This window comes from Procambarus clarkii, chromosome 9, assembly GCF_040958095.1.
Source record: "Procambarus clarkii isolate CNS0578487 chromosome 9, FALCON_Pclarkii_2.0, whole genome shotgun sequence".
Lineage (NCBI taxonomy): Eukaryota > Metazoa > Arthropoda > Malacostraca > Decapoda > Cambaridae > Procambarus > Procambarus clarkii.
This window is the reverse complement of record NC_091158.1, coordinates 21648484-21669732: the sequence shown is the minus strand read 5'-3', so window position 1 is coordinate 21669732 and position 21249 is coordinate 21648484. Positions and strand designations below refer to the sequence as shown.

Genomic DNA, 21249 nt, shown 5'->3' with positions numbered 1-21249 from the left:
CTTGCTTGGATACAAAAATCCACGTGGGGGCACACCAGAGATTTAACACAGTTGCACAACTACCTTCTTTTCCTTTAAGTCAAAATTTTATTTGTCTATTTCAAGGAATTGGTTTCCTTTTTTACTGCAGTTCCCACTTGCTGTGCAAGTTTCAGTGATTGGTGGATTCTAACTCTAAGGTCCTTTCCTTCATCAATCTGCTGCAAGCTAATGTTGTAGATTTGGTAGTTGGGTATATTATCTGCATTGGTTCAGCCCACATGTTGCCTGCATTGATTTATTCCCATATATCACTTGTATTGATTTATCCCCATATATTACCTGAATTGATTCAGAACATAAGAAATATTGCCAAAACAAAAGTGCATGTACAGCATTTAGACATGTTCCAGCAAGATATAAGTTCAGTAAGAATCAAAAGAATGCGCCAAGCCAGCAGACTATGTAACATTGTCATTCCTGAAAGATGTGCCAGACCAACCAGACTGTAGTGGATGTCTGGGCCTCTGAGCAACAGCCTGTTGGCACAAGTTATCAAAAATCAGGCCAGGCTTGCAGAGTAGAACTCCCAAAACCAGAAATTGGCACCCATAACATAAGGCACTCGGCCATCATCAGCCTCATGTTTTTCCTGTTAAAAAAAAAAAAAAAAATATGTCTTTTTTTCTAAAGAACATTACTAAAATGTATGCTAGAAAATGACAAAATTAGAAGAAAAACAAAGGAGAGAATACACAGATAAAGCTTTGCAATAGAATATATTTTATTCTAATCTAATTTAAAACTCCAGCCTTTCTGTCCGTACATACTCTAAGCCATCGCTAACCCCTACTACACCATAATCACTTAACCCTTAAGCGTTCAGGAGAAATGGTTTGATGGCCATTCCAATTATGTGTGAAACACCATCATTATCCTTGTTCCAGTGTTCACTATATTTGCTTTTGATTTTGCTGGATCTCAAAACACATGGTTTACATACTATTTTTGCCTTTATTGTATCTTTTTAATGATCATTGTATTTCAGTTATCTTTTTTTACAATAACGTGTACAGTATGTCATTTTGTGGTCATTTTCTTTTATTCTTTCAGTCATATTTGTCGATGCAAGCAAATGGCAACGGCTTCACTTGTGAAATGCAATATTTACTCAAAATACAGTACACTACACACCGTATTACAATTGTAGAGCAAATGAACATTGCGCATACATTAGTCATAATGCTTCAGTGACAACTAAATTAGATGTAGGTTTCTGGCATACCGTATTTATCTAAACATGTTTTAAATACCTTAAGTTATAATGTACTATGTACTGTAATTAGATACTGTATATTAAATAATGCTCTGATAAATTTATTGAAGATTCCGATACAATTACGGCTTCGATATTGGCTCTCAAAATGCATTTCTATAATTGCGTATTTTGTTTTTACCATCTTATGAAAAAAACTTTAAATACACAGCACAAATGGAAACTAACTGACAATAGTTACTCATTTGTTCATTACTTTATAAATATTTTGAATATCTTGCAAGTAATCATAAACGCCAAGAAGTGGAATGACATTAGACATCACATGTACCAAGATCATGCTACGTTTTTCCACAACCACTATTATTACCATAGAATCTATGTAGGCTAACACCCCTCCCCCTCCCACTCTTTGTTAGATAAATAAAAGACCAACCTCAATCAGGTAAGTTAGTGAAATATTTACATCAACTTTGCACACATTAATTAAAACTGCATTCAGTATTCTTCTTTATTTTTTGTTAACTAAAATACAATAAATATTATTAAAAACAGACAAGCACCCTAAAATATTAAATCCTAGTCATATGTAAACACTTCCATCAGTGTGTGGGGGGAGGGGGAAGGGCGTTTGTGCTTATTTTCGGTTTGCAACTAACATACAGACTCTTCATAATATTATTTTCTCTTTCAGTACAAAATAATCTATAGAATCTAGCTAGCTACAGGAAGTCAACAATGTACATGCAAACTCAAGTGCACTTTTTTTCTTTTCACAACTTTCAAACATTCACAAAGGGAACAAAATAAATACTTTTTCATACAAAAAATTTAGGGTCTATCTTTAATATCAAAATGCAGAGCAGCCCCTTGGTCACTCCTTGAGCCAAAACTGGATCTACCCATAGTACCATAATCTCATCAGCTTCTGTTGACCTTTGTCCCATGTGACTAGTGTCTCTTGAAATGGTCCTGCCACCTTAGTAATGTAGGAAGACCTAAGGGATAGATCAATGCACTATCAAAGAAGAATGCTTGCCATGACACCGCAGAACAGAAATAAAGACGACACCCCATCTGAAAACTAACAACAAACAAAGAGTGGCAGTTAAATCTCTGCAAATTAATATACATGTTAGTTTACTTGTTAATCTGACTGCCACTAAATGGCAGTCAACCTTACGAATATAGATCAATACACATTGGACTTTGGTACCCATCCAAGATAACATGTTCTGTCCAGAAAGAACGTGGGAAAATGTCCAGTTGAAAGTGAAATCTTTCAGGGTTGCAGTGCAACCATGGAAGATTTAATACTGCAGGGAACAGCCCTGAGATATTGGTGCACAAGCCAAGAAACAAAGTAATAACCCCTTCCCCATCTCCCAGGCACATATAGTAACTAGAGGACTGAAGAACACACTCTGGAACCCAAGTGGGAAAGCACGTTCGGACCCAGATAGAACATACATACCTGGAATTCGGAGTACCCTACAAGAAGCCTGAAACCACACATGGGAAGAGCCATGTGAGTACCAATGGACACACCAAAACACAATGCCAGAATCATGGAAAACATCTTTAGTATCACCCTAGGGGATCAGGGAAAACCTGAAAAGCATGCCAGGAGAAACAAGGTATACCCCCGACACCCAGGAATACATCCCAAAACCTGGGAAGTCCACATGCAAAACATGAGTGGAAAATCAGCAAGCAGTACCAAGGAAACCTGGGAAAAAATGAGCCTCTGATTTGGTAAATGTATCCATGAAGCATTCCTACCAAGTCAAGAAATCCACCCAGAAAAAACGAGACACCTAAAGCAGGGGGATAGCACTGATAATGCCCCCCGGGTAAGATAGTAGTAGATTGCATGCTACTGCGGAAACACATGCAGGAATAAGTGCAAAGGACCCAATGACAAAAAAAAGGCCTGTCTTCAGCAATCATGACCAGAGTCATACTCCTACCAGGGACAAAAAGAAGGGGTAGGAGTACTCAAAACTGAGGGGCCCCACAGGACTGTCCCAAACATAGGAAGGCGAGACAGAAAGCTCCATGTCAAACAGACCCTAGGGTCATAAGCAGGCGGCAACAAAACATCAGCCAATAGTCCCTGCACAACCATGGGTAACGAGAGCCCTCAACCAAAGGAGTTAAAGTAAAAAGTCAAATTGCACCATGCAAGCTGGTGCAATGGACAAAAAAAAAAAAAAAAAAAAAAAAAAAAAAAAAAAAAAAAAAAAAAAAAAAAAAAAAAGGCATGACACTACTACTGTTAAACTTTAAGAAAGATCCATGAGCTAGAAGCACAGGCCCTTTGGTATTATAGCAAGCAGTTCGTTTGGTGAATTTAACCGTCACTTATGTCTATTTCACGACCGAGGCAGCAAGAGCATTTGCAAAGATATTTGGCACCATGGAGCACATATCAACAGAGCCTGACAGGATTTTGATGTTCTGGGGAGGGCCAGGTCTTTGCTCTGGGAGCTCAAATTTTAAACCTGATCTAAATTTCTTATGATGCCTTGTCTTGTTTGCTTCTCATGATAAAATTAACAATTTATTTTCCATAGCCTTTATGATGTTTTCCACACAGTACAGTATAACCCAGCTCTGTAATAAGAGATTTTTGTATTTTAATTATTATTTATTTAAAGTGTGCTACTCATTTAAATTGAGAAAATTAATATTGGGATTCCTTTGGAAATTATGTGCTCGTTCATTCATTACTACAAATACAACAGCAGTCTTTGTTACACAACAGCAAACATGTGTTCATGTGAGATCAGAACAATGTGCTTAATTCCAAACTGAATTTATTGTGTGTCATGGTTTGATGAATCATTTTAATGTAACAGTGATTAAAGTGAATTATGAAACATTGTGTGAAAAAGAGACTTTATTTCACTTATTATAATGATATTAATATTAAATACTTATATTTTCTTGCTAGACTTCATGCATCGATTGAATTGTACAACTTTGGCTGCAGTTATTCCAATGCATAATTTTTCTTTGCCTACTCATTTACAAATATCAACACTACTTTTTGCACAAATATAATGGTGACCAAACTTCACATATATCTCCCAGTTCAAAACTTTTTAACACCTTGGACAGAATAGTTATTTTTAACAACATTAACAATTACAATGGTTACTTTATCACCATTATCACCACCATCATGGTTAAGACAAACATATCACAACAAAATGGAACCGGGATATAATGGACACTATTGTATTACAATGAAGAGTATAATTTAGTTAATGAACTTATAAAATCTGAGGAGCTTTCATACTTAACAGAAGACCTTCCACATAGGCCCTCAGTAAGATGTAAATACTGTACCAAATTTGGACACTGACACATGGCAACAAATACCAGGAAGTCGATTGGTCAGTCCCAGTCACCCATGGAAGCACTACTAATACAAAATACAGGATATAGATTGATAAAAAGAGTTTTGTCCAAATGTCTACTTTACTGACTATTCCCTTTTACTTTGACACATGCAGCAGTCTTACTGTGTGATCTGCCATGTATTCTAAGGTTTAACAATACAGTAACAACTGCTATAGCAATCAAACATTGAAGTCATATTGAGTATATCCATAAAATTTGTATCAAGTGCTGGTATTAAAGTATACAAGTGAACAGAAGAAAATAACTGCAAGAATAAGTGAAATACTATAAACTGGCCATTATAATGCTAGGCTGAACACACATGACTAGGCAGAGCCAGTGAGTAAGAACATCTAGCAAGTAAATCGAGTCTATAATAATATGAATCACAAAAATTACCCACAAACTTATTTATTCAAGTTAGCAGTGTCAGCGGGAGGGGCTTATAACCGCTAAGTGTTAATTAGTTTTGGGCTAGCATGAAAATGCAATGTTTTCTGTGCTTCATGGCCACTAGCAGCTTTTCTACCATTGTTAAATAATATGGATTCCTCATTCAGAATATAAAACAATTACCAATCTTGTTACACATTGAAGACTTCTATTACGAGAGACTGCCACCACAAAAAAAACCTATTTCCACAAAGAAATCACAATAAAACATTAGGCAATACTGTATATTGTACCATTAAACAAAATAGTTCTGAACAAGATGGTGACTAAATTACATGTAAACAGACCAACTTTATATCAAAGTAATTCACCATTCTAAAAAATTATACCCGATGCAATTATATTCCCTTCTTGCCATCTATTAAAAATAAATTGGATGAACATTCAATATTATGAAGAGTGAATGTTGTATACAGGAAGATAGACGCATCTGTAAATCTAACAAGACCATAAAGGATTTTCATTAAAAATTTTGCCTAAAAATTCTGATATCAGTAATTCATATATACTGGTATAAGTGTCAATCATTTTAATTTAAACAATTTACCAAATTATACTTGATCACTTACGAAATGCATAAAAATTTAAAAAAGGGGGATAGAATTTTGAGAATATATTTCTATGATAAAATATAAGTACCGGGTAATTTTTTTTTTTTTTTGGAAGTACTGTACCTGCAAATTTATATCTTGACTTTTACTAAATGAGTACTTACTTCAAAATAGTGTTGAGAAAGTACAATACAGCCCTTATGTAATCTAAATTCTATATCTAATTTGATTATTTCTTCCATACTGTACTTCAACTAAATTTTGTCTAATATATACTGTAGTAGAACATAATGTAGAGCTATAAAACAAACCATTCCTTCAATTATCGCCAAAATTGAATGATGTCTCATCAAATGTTCTAATGTATGCCAAAATCAATTCATACAATCCTGGTCTGCAGTGTATATATATATATATAATTACTTATATCTATTCACTATATTAGTACCCTTTCCCTCTGGACTCACGACTGCCCCCGCATCCCTTGAAAATGAGAAACGGAATAATGATAATGGCTGAATATTTACTTATGGCTTCCAAGATATCTTTAAACTAAGTCAACAGTAGCCCTTTATTTAACTTTCCTTACAATACTATACACAGGCTTGAATACTTTAACACTATGTACTCTGCCTCTCATCACTAAGCCAATGAAGTATCCTGCCTATACAGTATATATTAGTTACTCGTACTACTAACTCAGTCAGTGCAATTTAATTCATCCTTAAAATATTAGAGTTGTACACCATACCTAACAAAATTATAAATGTAAGAATCATTCAAATAAACCCTATATTTGTTATTGAAGTTAATACTATGGTAAATAATCAAAACCTAATATATTACCAACTTAACATTTTAGTCTGTAATGAACTTTAAAATGAAAATTAACTTCAAATTTAAGAATTTTTCCCCATTTCAATTTAGCTCAGGAGGCAAAATGACACTCGGTCAACATAAACACATACTGGAATAACCATATTGCTGCTTAAAGCTTACTTAGATTTATAGCACAAGAATATTTTTGCAGGTTGGCGTTCCATCTCCGTTGGTCCAAGAGATTGGACCCCATTCCTTCCCATAGTTCTAGCCCAGCTTCTCGTCCTCACATCCCTTAAAAGTGCTATATACAGTAATCATACTGGCACTTTACCTTACCTTACCAGCAAGTCAAAAGACATACAAGTTTAAAAAATACACCAATGACCTGATCAAGTTTAGGATATCATTAATAAAATGACTTCAATTTGCTTAAATGATAGGCAGAAAAAATATATAACTACAACAGTCTTACTTATAATATAAGCTTACACAGACCATGAGGTGATAGTGAAGAGGCAGTGTAAAAATCACAATACCATATTTGGTATGTACGTACTGTTATATGGAAATGTCCAATATAAAATGGGAGTGAATATGGTAGTCGTCTGAAAGCTGGGTTTATGTGGAAGGTGACTGAAAAATACACGAAGAAACACGCCAATAAATATCTTACACTACAATAGGCAAAACTTGACAACAGTTAGCACATACACCTTAAGTTGATTGAATCCCATTTCAAACAATTATCCCCGCACATTCCTGCCCAGTGGAGGATGGATTCGATCACCACCTTGAGGTCTCCAACCATTAGCATGAAGGTCAAGCGTATCTTGTGTTAAAAATCGGAGTCTTGGATTTAGGGTACCATTTTCAAGACAATTTTCTAAATAGGTGCAACTCTGATTTACTAATTCCTGCAAGAAAAAAATATTTATTATATAAACAAAACTAATCAATATATAGTAGGGGTATTAAATATGGATCAATAAAAAAAAAATTACGTCTGGTATTCCTTTATACACCTGACACTAAACACTTGAGAAAAATGAACAAATCCACAAGGGTTTGAGAAAAGGAGAAAGGCACAGGCTATTTGCTTGTGGTTGGAATTGTGGAGTGTGCCCAGTTTAACAAATGATGCAAATATGGTTATAGTACTATACAGTACATTCATTGTATATGAATGTTATGGAATTATGGAATCTAGTCCTAGACCATACCACAAACCACAAAATTCTGCCATTTTTTTTAATTGCCGACTATTGGGAGAGTTACCTCGTACCATGAACAATGCGATTATCATATCACACTTAGGCACTTCAGGCAGGAAACGCCAATGTTTGAATCTATTTCTGGGTATCACTACCAGGCAGAATAGCAGCAAAGGGGTGTGTTTCATGTAACAACCCCTGAGCTGTGCCAGGAACAATAGAGACCGGTAGGTCATTGTGTGTCAAGTACCGAGTATTATTTGAGAGAGAACTATCACTACCTTGCCTGGAGTTGCACAGAGCATGTACCCAAGATGCATACAATATGAAAGTGTTATGTACCAACTCTCACAAAACTCTCCCCATTAGAGAGAATCGCACACACACAAGAATAAATATACACAGTGAAACTACTCAACGCTCATGATCAAAAGGCAGAGTTCTGGTAAACTAACCTCGTGTGAACGACTGAGTGCCAAGCCAGAGAAGGATAGGAGGCGACAGAGACCTTCGAGTGAACGATCATCACCATGTTGAATAAGAGTTTCTGCCATGGCTGCCACTTGGTTACCGGACACAACTCCAACTTTGTGCAGCTCACTTATAAACCTTAATAAAAGAAAGTCAATCAATTTGGTTTAACAATAAGATGCAGGTAAAAAATTTTACGATTTGTTTCAAGAAATTAAATAAACATGAGAATATCATTCCTCTGATACAGTGGTCTTTATTTATAATAATACTCTTATAGATCTAATTCCTTGCAATATGTTTCTATACAGCTTTTTGAGATACCATTATACTCAGATTAAAAAAAAAAAAAAAAAAAAAAAAGTCTTACACACACATTAATGACTTGTGCTGTTGTGGTGGTAGACATTACACTACAGTATAATCAAAACAAGTGCACTTTTAGGGAGCTTACTTAATATGGCCAATAAATCTTTTTCTGGCAAGAATTTCTTCATGAATCAGTTGTGAAGTTATAGGTCCCTGGAGAAACAGAAAAATATTATAGTTATTTCTGACCAAACTGCTGGTCATTAATTTGCAGACGACACTACCCCAGAGTGATTAATAAACTCGGATATTAATATTACAGGACAACTTTAAGTCATTCAAAATGGACTGACAACTGGTAGACACAGTTCAATGTTGACAAATTCAGGATTTTCAGCCCGGGAGAAAAAAAAAATGAGGTACCAGATAAATAATTGTGAAATTGCAAACCATACTTAACAAAATACCTGTATATGGAAAGTCATAATTAGTAGAGATCTAAAACCAAGAAAACATTGCATATAGGTTTGAAATGAAGGCAACAAAATATGAGGCCGTGACTCTAGAAGCATTAGTAATGAAAGCTCCACTGTTATCCTTTAACTTTATCTTGCCCCTGCGAGACCACATTTGCAGTATGCAGAAACTTTGACCACAGCACTATGTAACACATGTAAATTCTCTTTATAGTAAACAGAGAATGGTAACCAAATTTATCCTGGGTATTTAAGATGCTCCATTATAAAAAAAATGTCTAATACAATTAAACAAAATTTCATAGATGAAGGGTCTTGAGAGAGATATCAAGACGAACTAAAATATTGACAAAACACCACAAGTTGGAACACAAAACAATGTACAGTACTGTATTCTATTTTAGCATATACAGTTTAGAAAAAAGATATACAAGGTTGCAAATCTGTGGAACAAGCAAAATCAGAATCACAAAAGCAAACTCACTGATAAAGTTTGAACCACAAATTGGTGAAGTGCATGAGTGGCAAGAAAAAAAAAAATAATAGCTGCCACAAATATGTTCATAAGTGTGGGTTTTTATCCTATGTTGTTACGTCTGTGATGGGACATTACCACTACAGTACTTACTCAATACGATCTTGCATTTCATTTTGCCTACTATACTTGTCAGTGGTATTAGGATTAGTCAGCCTCCAGCCTGAAAATTTAACGGAATCCCCAAAACCAACACAAGATGAAATCTACCAATTCACTCATCATTATTATTATTACTACCTTGTTTCACACTTTAATGAGGTGGGGATGCATCAGCCTAGAAGTAAGACAGTAAATAAGATTGAAGATACTCGGGTAAAGATACTTCATCCAATCACCATACGATCAGCCTCACATTTCAAACACCATTACAAACATACTGTACACATCACCAGGAAGCAGCCAATAGCAACTAACTCCCAGGTACCCAATTTACTGCTAGGTGAACTGGCGCATCAGGGTGAAAGAAACTCTGCCCATTTGTTTCCGCCTCCACCAGGGTTCGAACCTGGAACCTCAGGACTACGAATCCGAAGTGCTGCCAATTCAGTTGTCAGGCCTCAGTAGTGTATTTTACATCCAATCTGTACTGTATATTGTTAGAACAAATAAGCCAGTAAGAAACATGTCTAACATTTAGCTCCATCTTTGGTCCCTTTATGCAAAGTCTTGCTTCCATGCCTTCCATTCGCATTTCAAACGTGTTTTATGTTTTCCTTTATACTGAACTTACCTCAAACATAACATTGTATTGAAGCATTTGTTGATAATTTTCCATGAAGTGAGCCTCACAGGCAGCTGTAAGATCTTGTTGAATTCCAGCACTCGCCGCCAGATCTCGGCATAAACGTGCATATATTGGAGCAAACATTGGTTCATCCTGAGACTATGAAAAAAGAATAGTTAATAATAATTACATTTCAAAATACTGTACACTATAGACTCCCTTGCATGCAACATTTTATGTCCATGTATGAGAAAATCATTTGGAGCAATTAGGCGACTTTAACCAATATTCTCGTGACTCCCAGACACCCACCTTAATTCTCCCGACCATGATAGGTCAAAAGCTATCCATCTTGGAACTCTACCGAGTTCACTGGGAGAGTATGGAAGCCCCAACTAGTGCCACAACCAGGTTTTTACGAAAAGCTCGTTTAAGCAAGGAAAAAAGAACATCTCTCGGTTCTTATATTTATCTGATTTCCTAACACTATCATCAATTGGGTAATATTTTACCATCCATTATCTCTATTTGCTTAGCTTGACTAAGACAAATTAAAGAATTTTTGCACTTTTTTTCCCACTTTGAAAAAAAAAAAAAAAAAAAAAAAATGTTCTTGGAATTTCCTCACATTCCAAGTTAGTCATTTATACAAATCAAATAGACTCGAGGCGAGTAATCATCTCTGTGGTATACCAATACATAAGGGACATTAACTTATCAGAAAAATGTATACATTTATCACCATATTTTTTCAAATAAGAAATCTTGCAAGCCCTTTATGCTTGCTATGTCTGTGCTATATTTGGTATTTTCAATCAAAATTTACACCTATAAAATTTCATATTACAATTCACACTTACGGACATACTGTATTACACATCACAGACATACCTAAAGGTTTGAGCAAAGTACAGGATAGTATTTTTGAGTGCACAAAGCATGAAATGAAAGTAGAATTTGATACTAACCTTCTCAAGAAGTAGACTAATAATATGTGGTAGGTGCGTGGGATCTGACAATGGCAGCTCCCGGGCCTGCTCAAGAAATACGCCAAGAGACTGTTGGGTCACCCGATTCAAGATGCCCAACATTCGACGGTATACCTGTGCAACAATTAGCCATTACAATTAAGCAATAGACAATAGTTTCTCAGAATTAAGGAATATATTAACAATCTGCCAATTACTGTACAGTACAACCTAGATTGTTCCACACAACCACCACCAGGTGACAGCACCTTTCTCTAGTCCACAAGTTCATACCTGTCTCACATACAACTAAGTAGTAATAGGCTGGAAGACAGTGATAGCAGCAGAAAAATGTGCTCAGAAAAGGTGCATGTTTTCTAAGCTGTCATTTTTGCCTCTCCCATATTCAGAAAATGTATGAATATGAATTTGTAAACAGCAAATACCAATTTTTAATGTTTCGAGCAGGGCATGTACTAAAACAGTACTGTAATAGAATATTCTAATACAGAATACATACACTGTATAATATTTTAAACTATTGTACAGTACTAGCTGCATTAAATACTGTACCTCTGACTGGCCATGTTGGGCATTAGGTTTCCATGGGTTATCACAGCGACGAAGTGTTGGCTGGACATTGTTGCTGCTGCCAGTCATGTCCACAAGTGGACCTTCAGGCATTTTGGCTGAAAAAACAAAAAAATAATCACAAAAATTAATGCCACCATTCTGGAAAATTAGGAAATGTATATTAAAACTAAAACGCATAATTATAGAAAGAATTAAAATATTGTGCTTCAAACCGATTTCTCCACATTTAAAATGCAGGCCTTACACTGTATACTGCAGTTGTTTGTGGCAGTCACAGGATCTACACTTGTTGAAAATTCCACGATGATGTAATGAGCCGAGTACCGGGTAAGCTAAATCCATCCATCCAAAAATCCAAATGTATGGGACAACCAGATCAGGCTAGCACGACCCAATCTTCTTGCTAATAGTCTTGGCCCAAGAACAAATATATGCAACTACCATACCATCACTGAGAAAAAAGCAATTTTGCCTGTCTTCTGTCCTGTATTAAAAGAATGTAGCCCCCCAAAGAGCCTGTTTCTAACATATCCACAACACTGAGTTAGGTTGGTGTTAATTATTCAAATAATTATAAAATTACCATTCAGAAAGAACTGTATATTCTCTAACAAGGTGTACAGTGCTAAATAGTCATTCTGGTTTAGTATCCTTCTCTAATAATCACTTTTCTCAAACAAGGTCCCCATGTTTCATACGGTATGGTCAGATCGTACACAGGCCTTTCGACAAATCAAATTTTCTAAAATCATCAGGACAAATAGGGGGACCTATGATGAGCTGCTGGCTTCCTGTCCTCATCGAGGTGACTGGAGATATAGTGGCCCTCAGGTAAATTCAGACAAATATGTATCAGTAGATTTATGCTTGGACACTTTAGAAGTTCTGGTATGTTAAGAGGTGTTTAGGTCAGGCCAAGTTTTGTTGGGTTGGGTTGGGCTAGGTTAGACTGGAGAAGTTTTAAAATCTTTATGAAACATCTTTGTAACGGAGTTACTATACTTGCAACTTTCCGACACGAACCACGGGAGACATCTCCCGTCACGCAGGGTGCAGTTGCACCTCCACAGATCTCCAGTATAAGCGCTTTATACTGGTAATGGCTCAAAAGGGCCACCACTTACGGGCTATTCATGCCCGTGCCACCTTTTGGATGGCTTAATCTTCATTAATCAATCAATCAATCGACACGAACCCCTTCAATAATGCACAGAGCATAGCGACAATGAGATTTCAACAGATGTTCAATATCAAACTTGCCAGTTAATCACATACAAGAGGCATCAGACCCTTTACCCGATAGTGAAATTTGGCAATTTAATGCCGAAAAAAATAAAACATGGAAATCAAGCCACAAAAAAAATCTCCAATCTAGCAAAAAAATAACATGAGATCATCTCATGTTATCTCAATGTCATCATAGATGTTTGAAAACCAAAAAATAAATTGTCACGAGCAGCACAACAAGAGGCCAACAAGTTAGACAAGATAATTCCCAGCGTGACAAGGTGGCGCAATGCTCATCACAATTTCAAGACTTTATGATGACACATGGAGGTGACGGACAGCGTGAACTAACAAACTGCACCGCGTCCATGCCTGTTACAGCTTTACCTAGCGTGGAATGGTTGTCCCAGCTACAGGAGCGGAGTTCGGCCACCGCCGTGTCTGCTGGACCACCAACCCCAGGAAGGAACTTGGTCTTGAGAGAGAAGTGCACCAAGTCGGTCCTCTTGTTTACAATATGCAACATAGAAAACGGCCACTAGAGCTCTTCCCAGCGGTAACAATACAATACAATTTTATTTAGGTAAGGTACATACATACAATAAATTTTTACAAAGATTGGTTGACATAGGTAGAGCTAGTACATACAATGCCTAAAGCCACTATTACGTAAAGCGTTTCGGGCATGATAAACTTAAATGACAAGCTTAATACTAATTGAGCATAATGAGTAGAATGAAAACAAGAAATGAAAACATAGATGAAAAAGCAGCACAAATACAATTATGTCGACAAACAGCGCTCTTTAAAGAAAAACAGACATTGGTTGACAATAGAAGGGTAAGTAGGTTACAGGGAATTTATTAGGTATAGCTTCGTTTTTAACTTAAACTGGTTGAGAGAGGTACAGTCTTTAACATGGTTGGGAAGGTCATTCCACATTCTGGGCCCCTTGATTTGTAGAGCATTTCTAGTTTGATCAAGTCGTACTCTAGGAATATCAAAACTATTTATTTCTGGTGTGGTGCTCATGGGTTCTGTTACAACCTTCTATGAAGCTTTTGAGATCAGGATTGGCATTATAGTTTAGCGTTTTATATATGTATAATACACATGAGAGAATGTGCAGTGACTTAATGTCTAACATATTCAGAGATTTGAGTAGGGGAATAACTACTACACTTATTCATAATAGTAATAATAATAATAATAATAATAATAATAATAATGAATAATAATTTATTTAGGAACAGTACATATATTGTTGCAGCGTTACAGTACAAACATTCTGTTTGATTTAAAGATAGAGGTAGTACACTGTACTACCTCTATTGCTTCAAACCGATTTCCACGATGAAACATTTATTTATTTTTCCATACAATACCTAAAGCCAATAGTACGCATAGCGTTTCGGGTAAGTAGTAATAGTTAAGGTGTCCTGTACACCAGTTGTAGAGTGCTCCTGGCAGTATGAGTTCGAGTCACTTTTGGGGTGTGAGTTTTCAGTTGCATATATGCATGGGGACCATTCAGGCTTGTTCGTATAATAGTAATAATTTATATATTTTTTGTACATAAGCTTCTTAGGTACAGAGCAGTAAGCTGCTACCCTATTCTATATGAGAGATTACAGAGTATAGATTAAGAGATAGGTATAAGTTAATCTGATAAGAACTATTATATCCTGTGAAAACCAATGTTTTTGTTTATTTACATGAATGTAAGAACTTATATATACTGTATAAATAAATAAAATAAATGTTGAAAATTAACAACAGAGTCCTACCTCCAATGTATAATATATTGTTAACACACACAAGATGCAACGAGAAGTCTGTTATCAACTGTTACTGTAATTATAAGTTGTGCAGATTGATTGTAATCCAATTAATTATTTACAAATATTCATTGAGGTCTGATTAAAATGTTATGCCCTATGTAACCCCTTTGCACTACTGGCCACAGCATTAGTATGGAGTGCACAATAAATTAGTCAGTATTGGTCACTCCCGGCGGTAACAATCAACTTAATAATATCTCCCATCTCACAGGATGGTTAGTCATCCTGTTCTCATAGTTATAGAAGGATATAGCTGCTCTAAAGAAAGTGCAACACCGGGCAACAAAAATCATTCCAGAGCTAAGTCAACTCACGTATCAGGAACTGTTGAGGGCCACAGGGCTAACAACACTGCATACCAGACATGACAGGGTGGATCTTATTAAAACTTAAAATACAAAACAATTTGGAGGATTTGGAAAAAAATTTCTTCAAAATAATCAGATGTAACACGAACGAGGAGCAACAAGTTCAACCTCAACAAGCCACAATGTAGGACATAAAACAGATGCTTTTCTTTTTTTTTTTTTTTTTTTTTGAGATATACACAAGAGTTGTTACATTCTTGTACAGCCACTAGTACGCGTAGCGTTTCGGGCAATTCCTTAATCCTATGGTCCCTGGAATACGATCCCCTGCCGCGAAGAATCGTTTTTTCATCCAAGTACACATTTTACTGTTGCGTTAAACAGAGGCTACAGTTAAGGAATTGCGCCCAGTAAATCCTCCCCAGCCAGGATACGAACCCATGACATAGCGCTCTTGGAACACCAGGCGAGTGTCTTACCACTACACCACGGAGACTTTTCCACCCATAGGGTTGCAAACCCGTGGAACCGCCTACCCGCCGAAGCCTTACTTTAGTTCATTTATTATGCACTCCATACCCATCTTGTGGGCGGTAGTGGAAAGGGTTATAGAAGCACATAATAGGCTCAGGGGCTGAATCCCACAATTCGTTTAGCTAAGCAAGTTACAATCTATGAGCTAGTTACAAAATTCAGTACAAGTCGTCACATCCACAATGGGCTCGAGATAGACCACAAGTACAGTTTCTAAAACCGACATATATGGAGAGCTAGTGTCACAACCGATATGTTTGTCCTGCACACCGCCCCCCATCCAGTGGGCAGCGGTGGATAGGTTACAATCACTTAGTTACTACCTACAGTTAGCAAACTGGGGCTATTTGGCTAAAATTTCTGATAGCAGATCATTTTGAATTAAATATTTACATATTGTTGGAGCATTGGCTATAGAATTGTCTCTGAATTCACCAAAACTGCTAGGTTTTAAAATACAGCTGGAAAAGATCAGGGCAAATGGGGGGGGGACAACAACTCGCCGGCTTCCTGTCTTTATCAAGGTAGTGGCCCTCAGCTCAATCAACAGGAGTCAAGAGGTTAAACTTCCTAGTACAGTATATACAAAATTGCTGTCCAACTAGACAACTTTTTCCATGAAGATCCAGAAAAATTTAGTATCTCCAATTCTGCTTTGAGACAAATTTTCTGGTGCGGTCAGCAGCTCAGTCAGTGCTGCCAACACATCAACATGCAGATTATATACGAACTGAGTAGAAGGTTTGCCAACCTCGTCACATTAAATATTCCTACTGTGTACCAAAAATTACAAAGGCTTGTAAATAGTAACAAACCATTAGATCCATACTGACCATAGTAGATCCACACTGTTTCTGGAAAGTTTATGGAGTTATAAACAGAGAGACGTGGATTTCAAGAGAAAGAAGTGTTCTGTGTCTAGAGTAGTTTAGTCCTGCGCTATGTTCGGGGACTAAAGTATAGATGCTGGTAGGCAGAGAAATGCGTCACCGGTACACGAGAAGTCGCATGCGTTGAGTGCTTTCCCCTCCTGATAATTTTACCTTGCCTTCATAATGGGTTGGGTTGTGTTGTGGTTTCGTTTCAGGGGATAGGTTGTCTTTTAATCGCAAGTTGTGGAATGATCATGCCATCCTAGGGATCCACTTCATGAATCCAAGGGACGATGATAGAGGAATTTTCCCCAACGGAGAGCTAGGTTATTTAGTAGCGGTTGGGAGGAAGAAAGGGAAGGCTGGGATTTTAGGTATCCATATATAAAAGTCTTTTGAGTGAATCTTAAGATCTTCAAATCAAAAGTAGCCACAAAGGCGTGATAAATTGAGAATTTTGTAGATGAAGTTAAAAGTCCTGCGGAGGAGTTTGCAGGATAATATCAGGTATAATGAGCTCAGGTAACAGCTGTGTGATATATGTGCTCCATCAGTTAACGTGTATAGCTCTAATAAGCAGAGTAAGCAACTTATAATCATATTCTGGTGAGACGTGAATATTATGTGTAATAGTGTGGACATATGCAAATTAAGGACACACCCCGAGTGATTTAAACCCTGTTGACTGTGGAGCTTTGGGAGACTCCTAGATAAGACGGACACTATTCAGAGCCTACATGCATTATTTTTACCAAACCAAAGCACAAACTAAATATTACATTATACTTTAACTACGAATGAGAAAAAACTTTGATGTCAATTTATTGTGTCAATAGAATAAGAAGAACGACGACAGTTAGTCTGTCTCAACAGTAAGCTGAGGAAGAGCAAGTTTAGTCAAGTCAAGTTTAGTGTTTCTGGAGTAGGATGCATCTCCGGTGAGGGCCCGCGAGTATTTATAAACCTAATGAAGGTTCAGGAATTGAGCAGTGGAGTAGTTATTTTGAGTGTCTGATTGTAGCAATCATGAGCGGCCACAATATGGGGCAAGAGAGGGCATTTGGACCCCTTTACATAGCTAAACGTTATCAGAAAAGTTATGGGAAAAATTTAATTAATGCAATTTTTCCGCTCGTCCTCGTACAAATTACGTCGCTTTCCGCTCGTATGCGTACTCAGGGCTAAAAATTTATGTAATTCAAACAAATAGGCTCACGAAAGTGACGTACTGTCCCGTTTTGGGTCCTCTGGCTTAGGCTATTAGGTTTAGAGAGGAAACTTTCAATTAACGGTTTTCGTGACGTTTTGAAACCTTCGGGGAACTCCCTGCCCTCCCAACCTACCAGAGGAACCTTAACTTGCCGTTTTGGAAAATAAAAATCCAAAATTGAATTGGAAAATAAATTTCCATTTTGAATTACGTCAATATTTGGCCGTAGCGCAGACAAGCGAAAAGCGACGTAATTTATTTATACATATACAAGAATGTACATAAGGAATGTGAGGATACAAATATGGTAATTACAGTCTTGTAAAGCCACTAGCACGCGCAGCGTTTCGGGCAGGTCCTTAATCTAAGAAAATTTTAAGGAGGTAAATACTTGCAAAATTATAGACAAAAAATGATAACAGATTACATGAAATGAAAAAAAGATGAGAGAAAATTGTAGGTACAGTATATTAAAGCACATAGGTAGCTAAGATTGATTGCAATGACAGCTTGAAAGAGGACATTTGTAAGAGGACGGGTTGTGTTTTCCCTAACCCTACACTGTTGGGATTACTATTCTATTCTGTTTATAATGTCTCTTACGTAGGCACACACTCTCAGGTAGTGGTCAGAAACAAGATGAGAATAACCTTATCAATGTAGATCTGATCTAATTAATTTTCAACTTGTCTTAATTTCCTCGAGATACTTATTTCTCATTTCTTGTGGCATCATACGTAATGCCTTCTTGTGATCTCAATGTTTACCTGGCTAGCAAGTCAAGAACTAAATACGAATATATGGCTCTGTTTAATTTGTTGTTGTTCTGTACTGCTGGATAATTGGCACGGTGCGTTCCGAACACAAGTGAGCAAAGCACTCTTCTAAAAAAATTAAAAAATCGATTATAATAATAGAAACAGTTACAAGTTTTCAGGATGGGCTGCGTACCCTGGTTAGTTGCAGTCCGGTACTTCAACCCCCCAGCTGGTGGCCGGCAGGAAATGATGGATGAGGGGTTGTGAAGCCACACCACTGAGGGCAGCCCGTCATCTGAGGGGTGGGAACTGGTGGACTGTTCTCTCGTCTACGGTTACCTGCACGGCAAACAGTTAGGTGAATCAAATAAATCCACAAGGGCCGTGACGAGGGTTCGAATATAGCGAATCAAGATCGAGTATCGAGGAAATGCTTTATTATATGTTGTAAGTTATTCAGCATTTCAGTCCATCAGCACAATATAAGGCCGTCGGGTCCACAACGTATTAATCAGCTATTTATTTTAAAATTCAAAATATGTAAATATTTGGCAATCCTGACAATGTTTGAAGCTATATGGCTTGAGACGTGCTTCATTAACTGGCAGTCAGTATTGCAAACCACTCTGTAAATCACTCTGACCTCGTCAACAAATTCAAAATGCTGGTTAATCTAGCCGCCACACCCACTGTTTATGAATAAAAAAACCACTTTAGACATGAATCACAACTGATGAAGTATGCAATATTCTCGAGCAGTGCTTAATTCACGGCCTCTCTATATGCAATGAAAATTACGTACTTCAAATATGAAAATTCTGAAATACTTGCCAACAAAACCAATGTATATAAAAGTATTAATTTATATATACGAGGGAACCCATATTTTTAATACACAATTCATTAAAACTGTTGAACGTGTGTTTATGGTCGGCCGCCTCTTAAGCAATGTAACTGCGCTAATTAACAAGTTATAGAACAGAAGAGACACTCAAATTAACAAATGGACAAACAACTTTTAAACAATATATATAAAAAGATTTAGTGAAACTTGTAAATTAAGCATTCTATATAGTGTTTGGCATACTTCAATATAATTTATTTCTCATTTATATTTCTCGGTTATTTACAATGAAATAACCGAGATAATAATTAGCATAATTCCATAATGTGTGTCATACAGTACAACTGTATGGCCTACCTACTTGGAGAAGGCAGTTATTTGAAATCATGATAAGTCTTTATTACGTTACATTACTTAGATAACCTATCGGAAGGACGGGAGACATCTCCCGTCACGCAGGGTGCAGTCGCACCTCCACAGATCTCCAGTATCAGCTCTTGATACTGGTAATGGCGTAAAAGGGCCACTACTTACGGGCTATTCATGCCCGTGCCACCTTTTGGGTGACTTAATCATCATCAATCAATCAATCAATCTAGCGGAAGCATCAACATCAGAACTATACTCACCTCCCGATTTACTCTATTGTCAATTAGCGAGCGTCCTTAACTATCCCATATACAGGTCGAATTCGAAGAATGTTGTCTGGAAGTCCTCATGTATTTAGTAACACTTTATTTCACATTTGTCACCATCTGTGGCTGTAAAGACAGTCCTATGCACGAATGTTGTGATAATAGTTACACTTGCGACCAGCACAATACTTGTTAAGCTCTCCGTGTGAACCAGGAGCTCGCCTGCTGGCTCAGCCACCGTCCCACCACGCCCACCAGGCCAACACTGCTCACTAAACACCAATTTGCTAAAGAAATGGAGGAATGTCACAAGAAGAAAAACAAAGGAAGTTGGAAAGGCACAATACGAGGAAAACAAATAACAAGAGTAGAAAAATATTTTTAATTTGCGAATGTTATTAAGGAGGTGTAGGGATTATTGAAGCACAGAACCATTAGTGAAAGTTTTGGTTATATGTTAATTGTTTGTGATGTGTGTCTTTGGATGTATTAACAAGATGTACTGAACGGGGTGAGAATAGCTTGAGCTACCTCATCCCTTTGTGTGTATTTTACCTCAATAAACTTATTTCAATTTCAATTCATTAGTGAAAGAAAGGTAATCCCGCCAGGGTTAGGGTGACCAACTAGGAAGTACGAGGGTAAAAAGGGAGACAGAAAGTTGATTGGAGTAATATGGCTTTTCAGGCTCTTCATGATCTAGCATTGCAACCTGTCTGATTAGTCAATGCTACTTAAAATGTTTTGAATATTGAACGAACCCGTGAATTGTTAACTAGTTTTTTGTTTACAATATTTTACCCCCAGCCCACACAATATTTTGTGCTTCGAAGCTATGAGTTTGAAACGTTGTTCATCCTGCGTAATTTTTATACGTTTGACAGTCCAACGTTTCAAGTGACACACAGCTCACAATTATCAGAGACGGCTATCACACAATACTATTACTAACATAACCCCTATAATTATAATAGTGATGTTTAATTACCAAAAGAAGACACCAAGCCGGGAAGACTATGTAGCACCGTCTGTGTTGCTGGATATTCAATGCCACTACAAGAACAAAATACAGTGGATGATGTACGCGCGAGACCAGCTATGCAAGCAATGGATGAATTGCCACGTGAACAAGTAATTATTAAAAAGCACTAAACCTGTACACGTAGGCAGTGTCAACCTTGGTGCTCACCTAGTTGGGTGGGCTACGGCTCTTGGGTCCTCCATCTATGGTTCTTGGGTC

At 37.0% G+C, this 21249-nt stretch overlaps 1 protein-coding gene across 4 annotated transcripts; it reads right to left on the bottom strand.

Moving 5' to 3' along the window:
• Positions 1-973: 973 nt before the first annotated feature.
• On the bottom strand, positions 974-20286 carry LOC123766169 (eukaryotic translation initiation factor 4 gamma 1). Of its 4 annotated transcripts, XM_045755091.2 has the most exons (8): positions 20004-20286; positions 18724-18869; positions 11760-11875; positions 11187-11321; positions 10225-10377; positions 8626-8693; positions 8156-8309; positions 974-7403 (listed from the first exon to the last, which is right to left on the bottom strand). In XM_045755091.2, exons 3-8 carry the CDS (start codon positions 11868-11870, stop codon positions 7233-7235), a joined length of 792 nt encoding a protein of 263 aa, XP_045611047.1. In that variant the 5' UTR covers positions 11871-11875; positions 18724-18869; positions 20004-20286; the 3' UTR covers positions 974-7232. The 4 variants fall into 4 exon arrangements, with proteins under 4 accessions (XP_045611047.1, XP_045611049.1, XP_045611046.1 ...); XM_045755093.2 differs by lacking the exon at positions 18724-18869; XM_045755090.2 differs by lacking the exons at positions 18724-18869; positions 20004-20286 and adding an exon at positions 13395-13548.
• Positions 20287-21249: the final 963 nt, after the last annotated feature.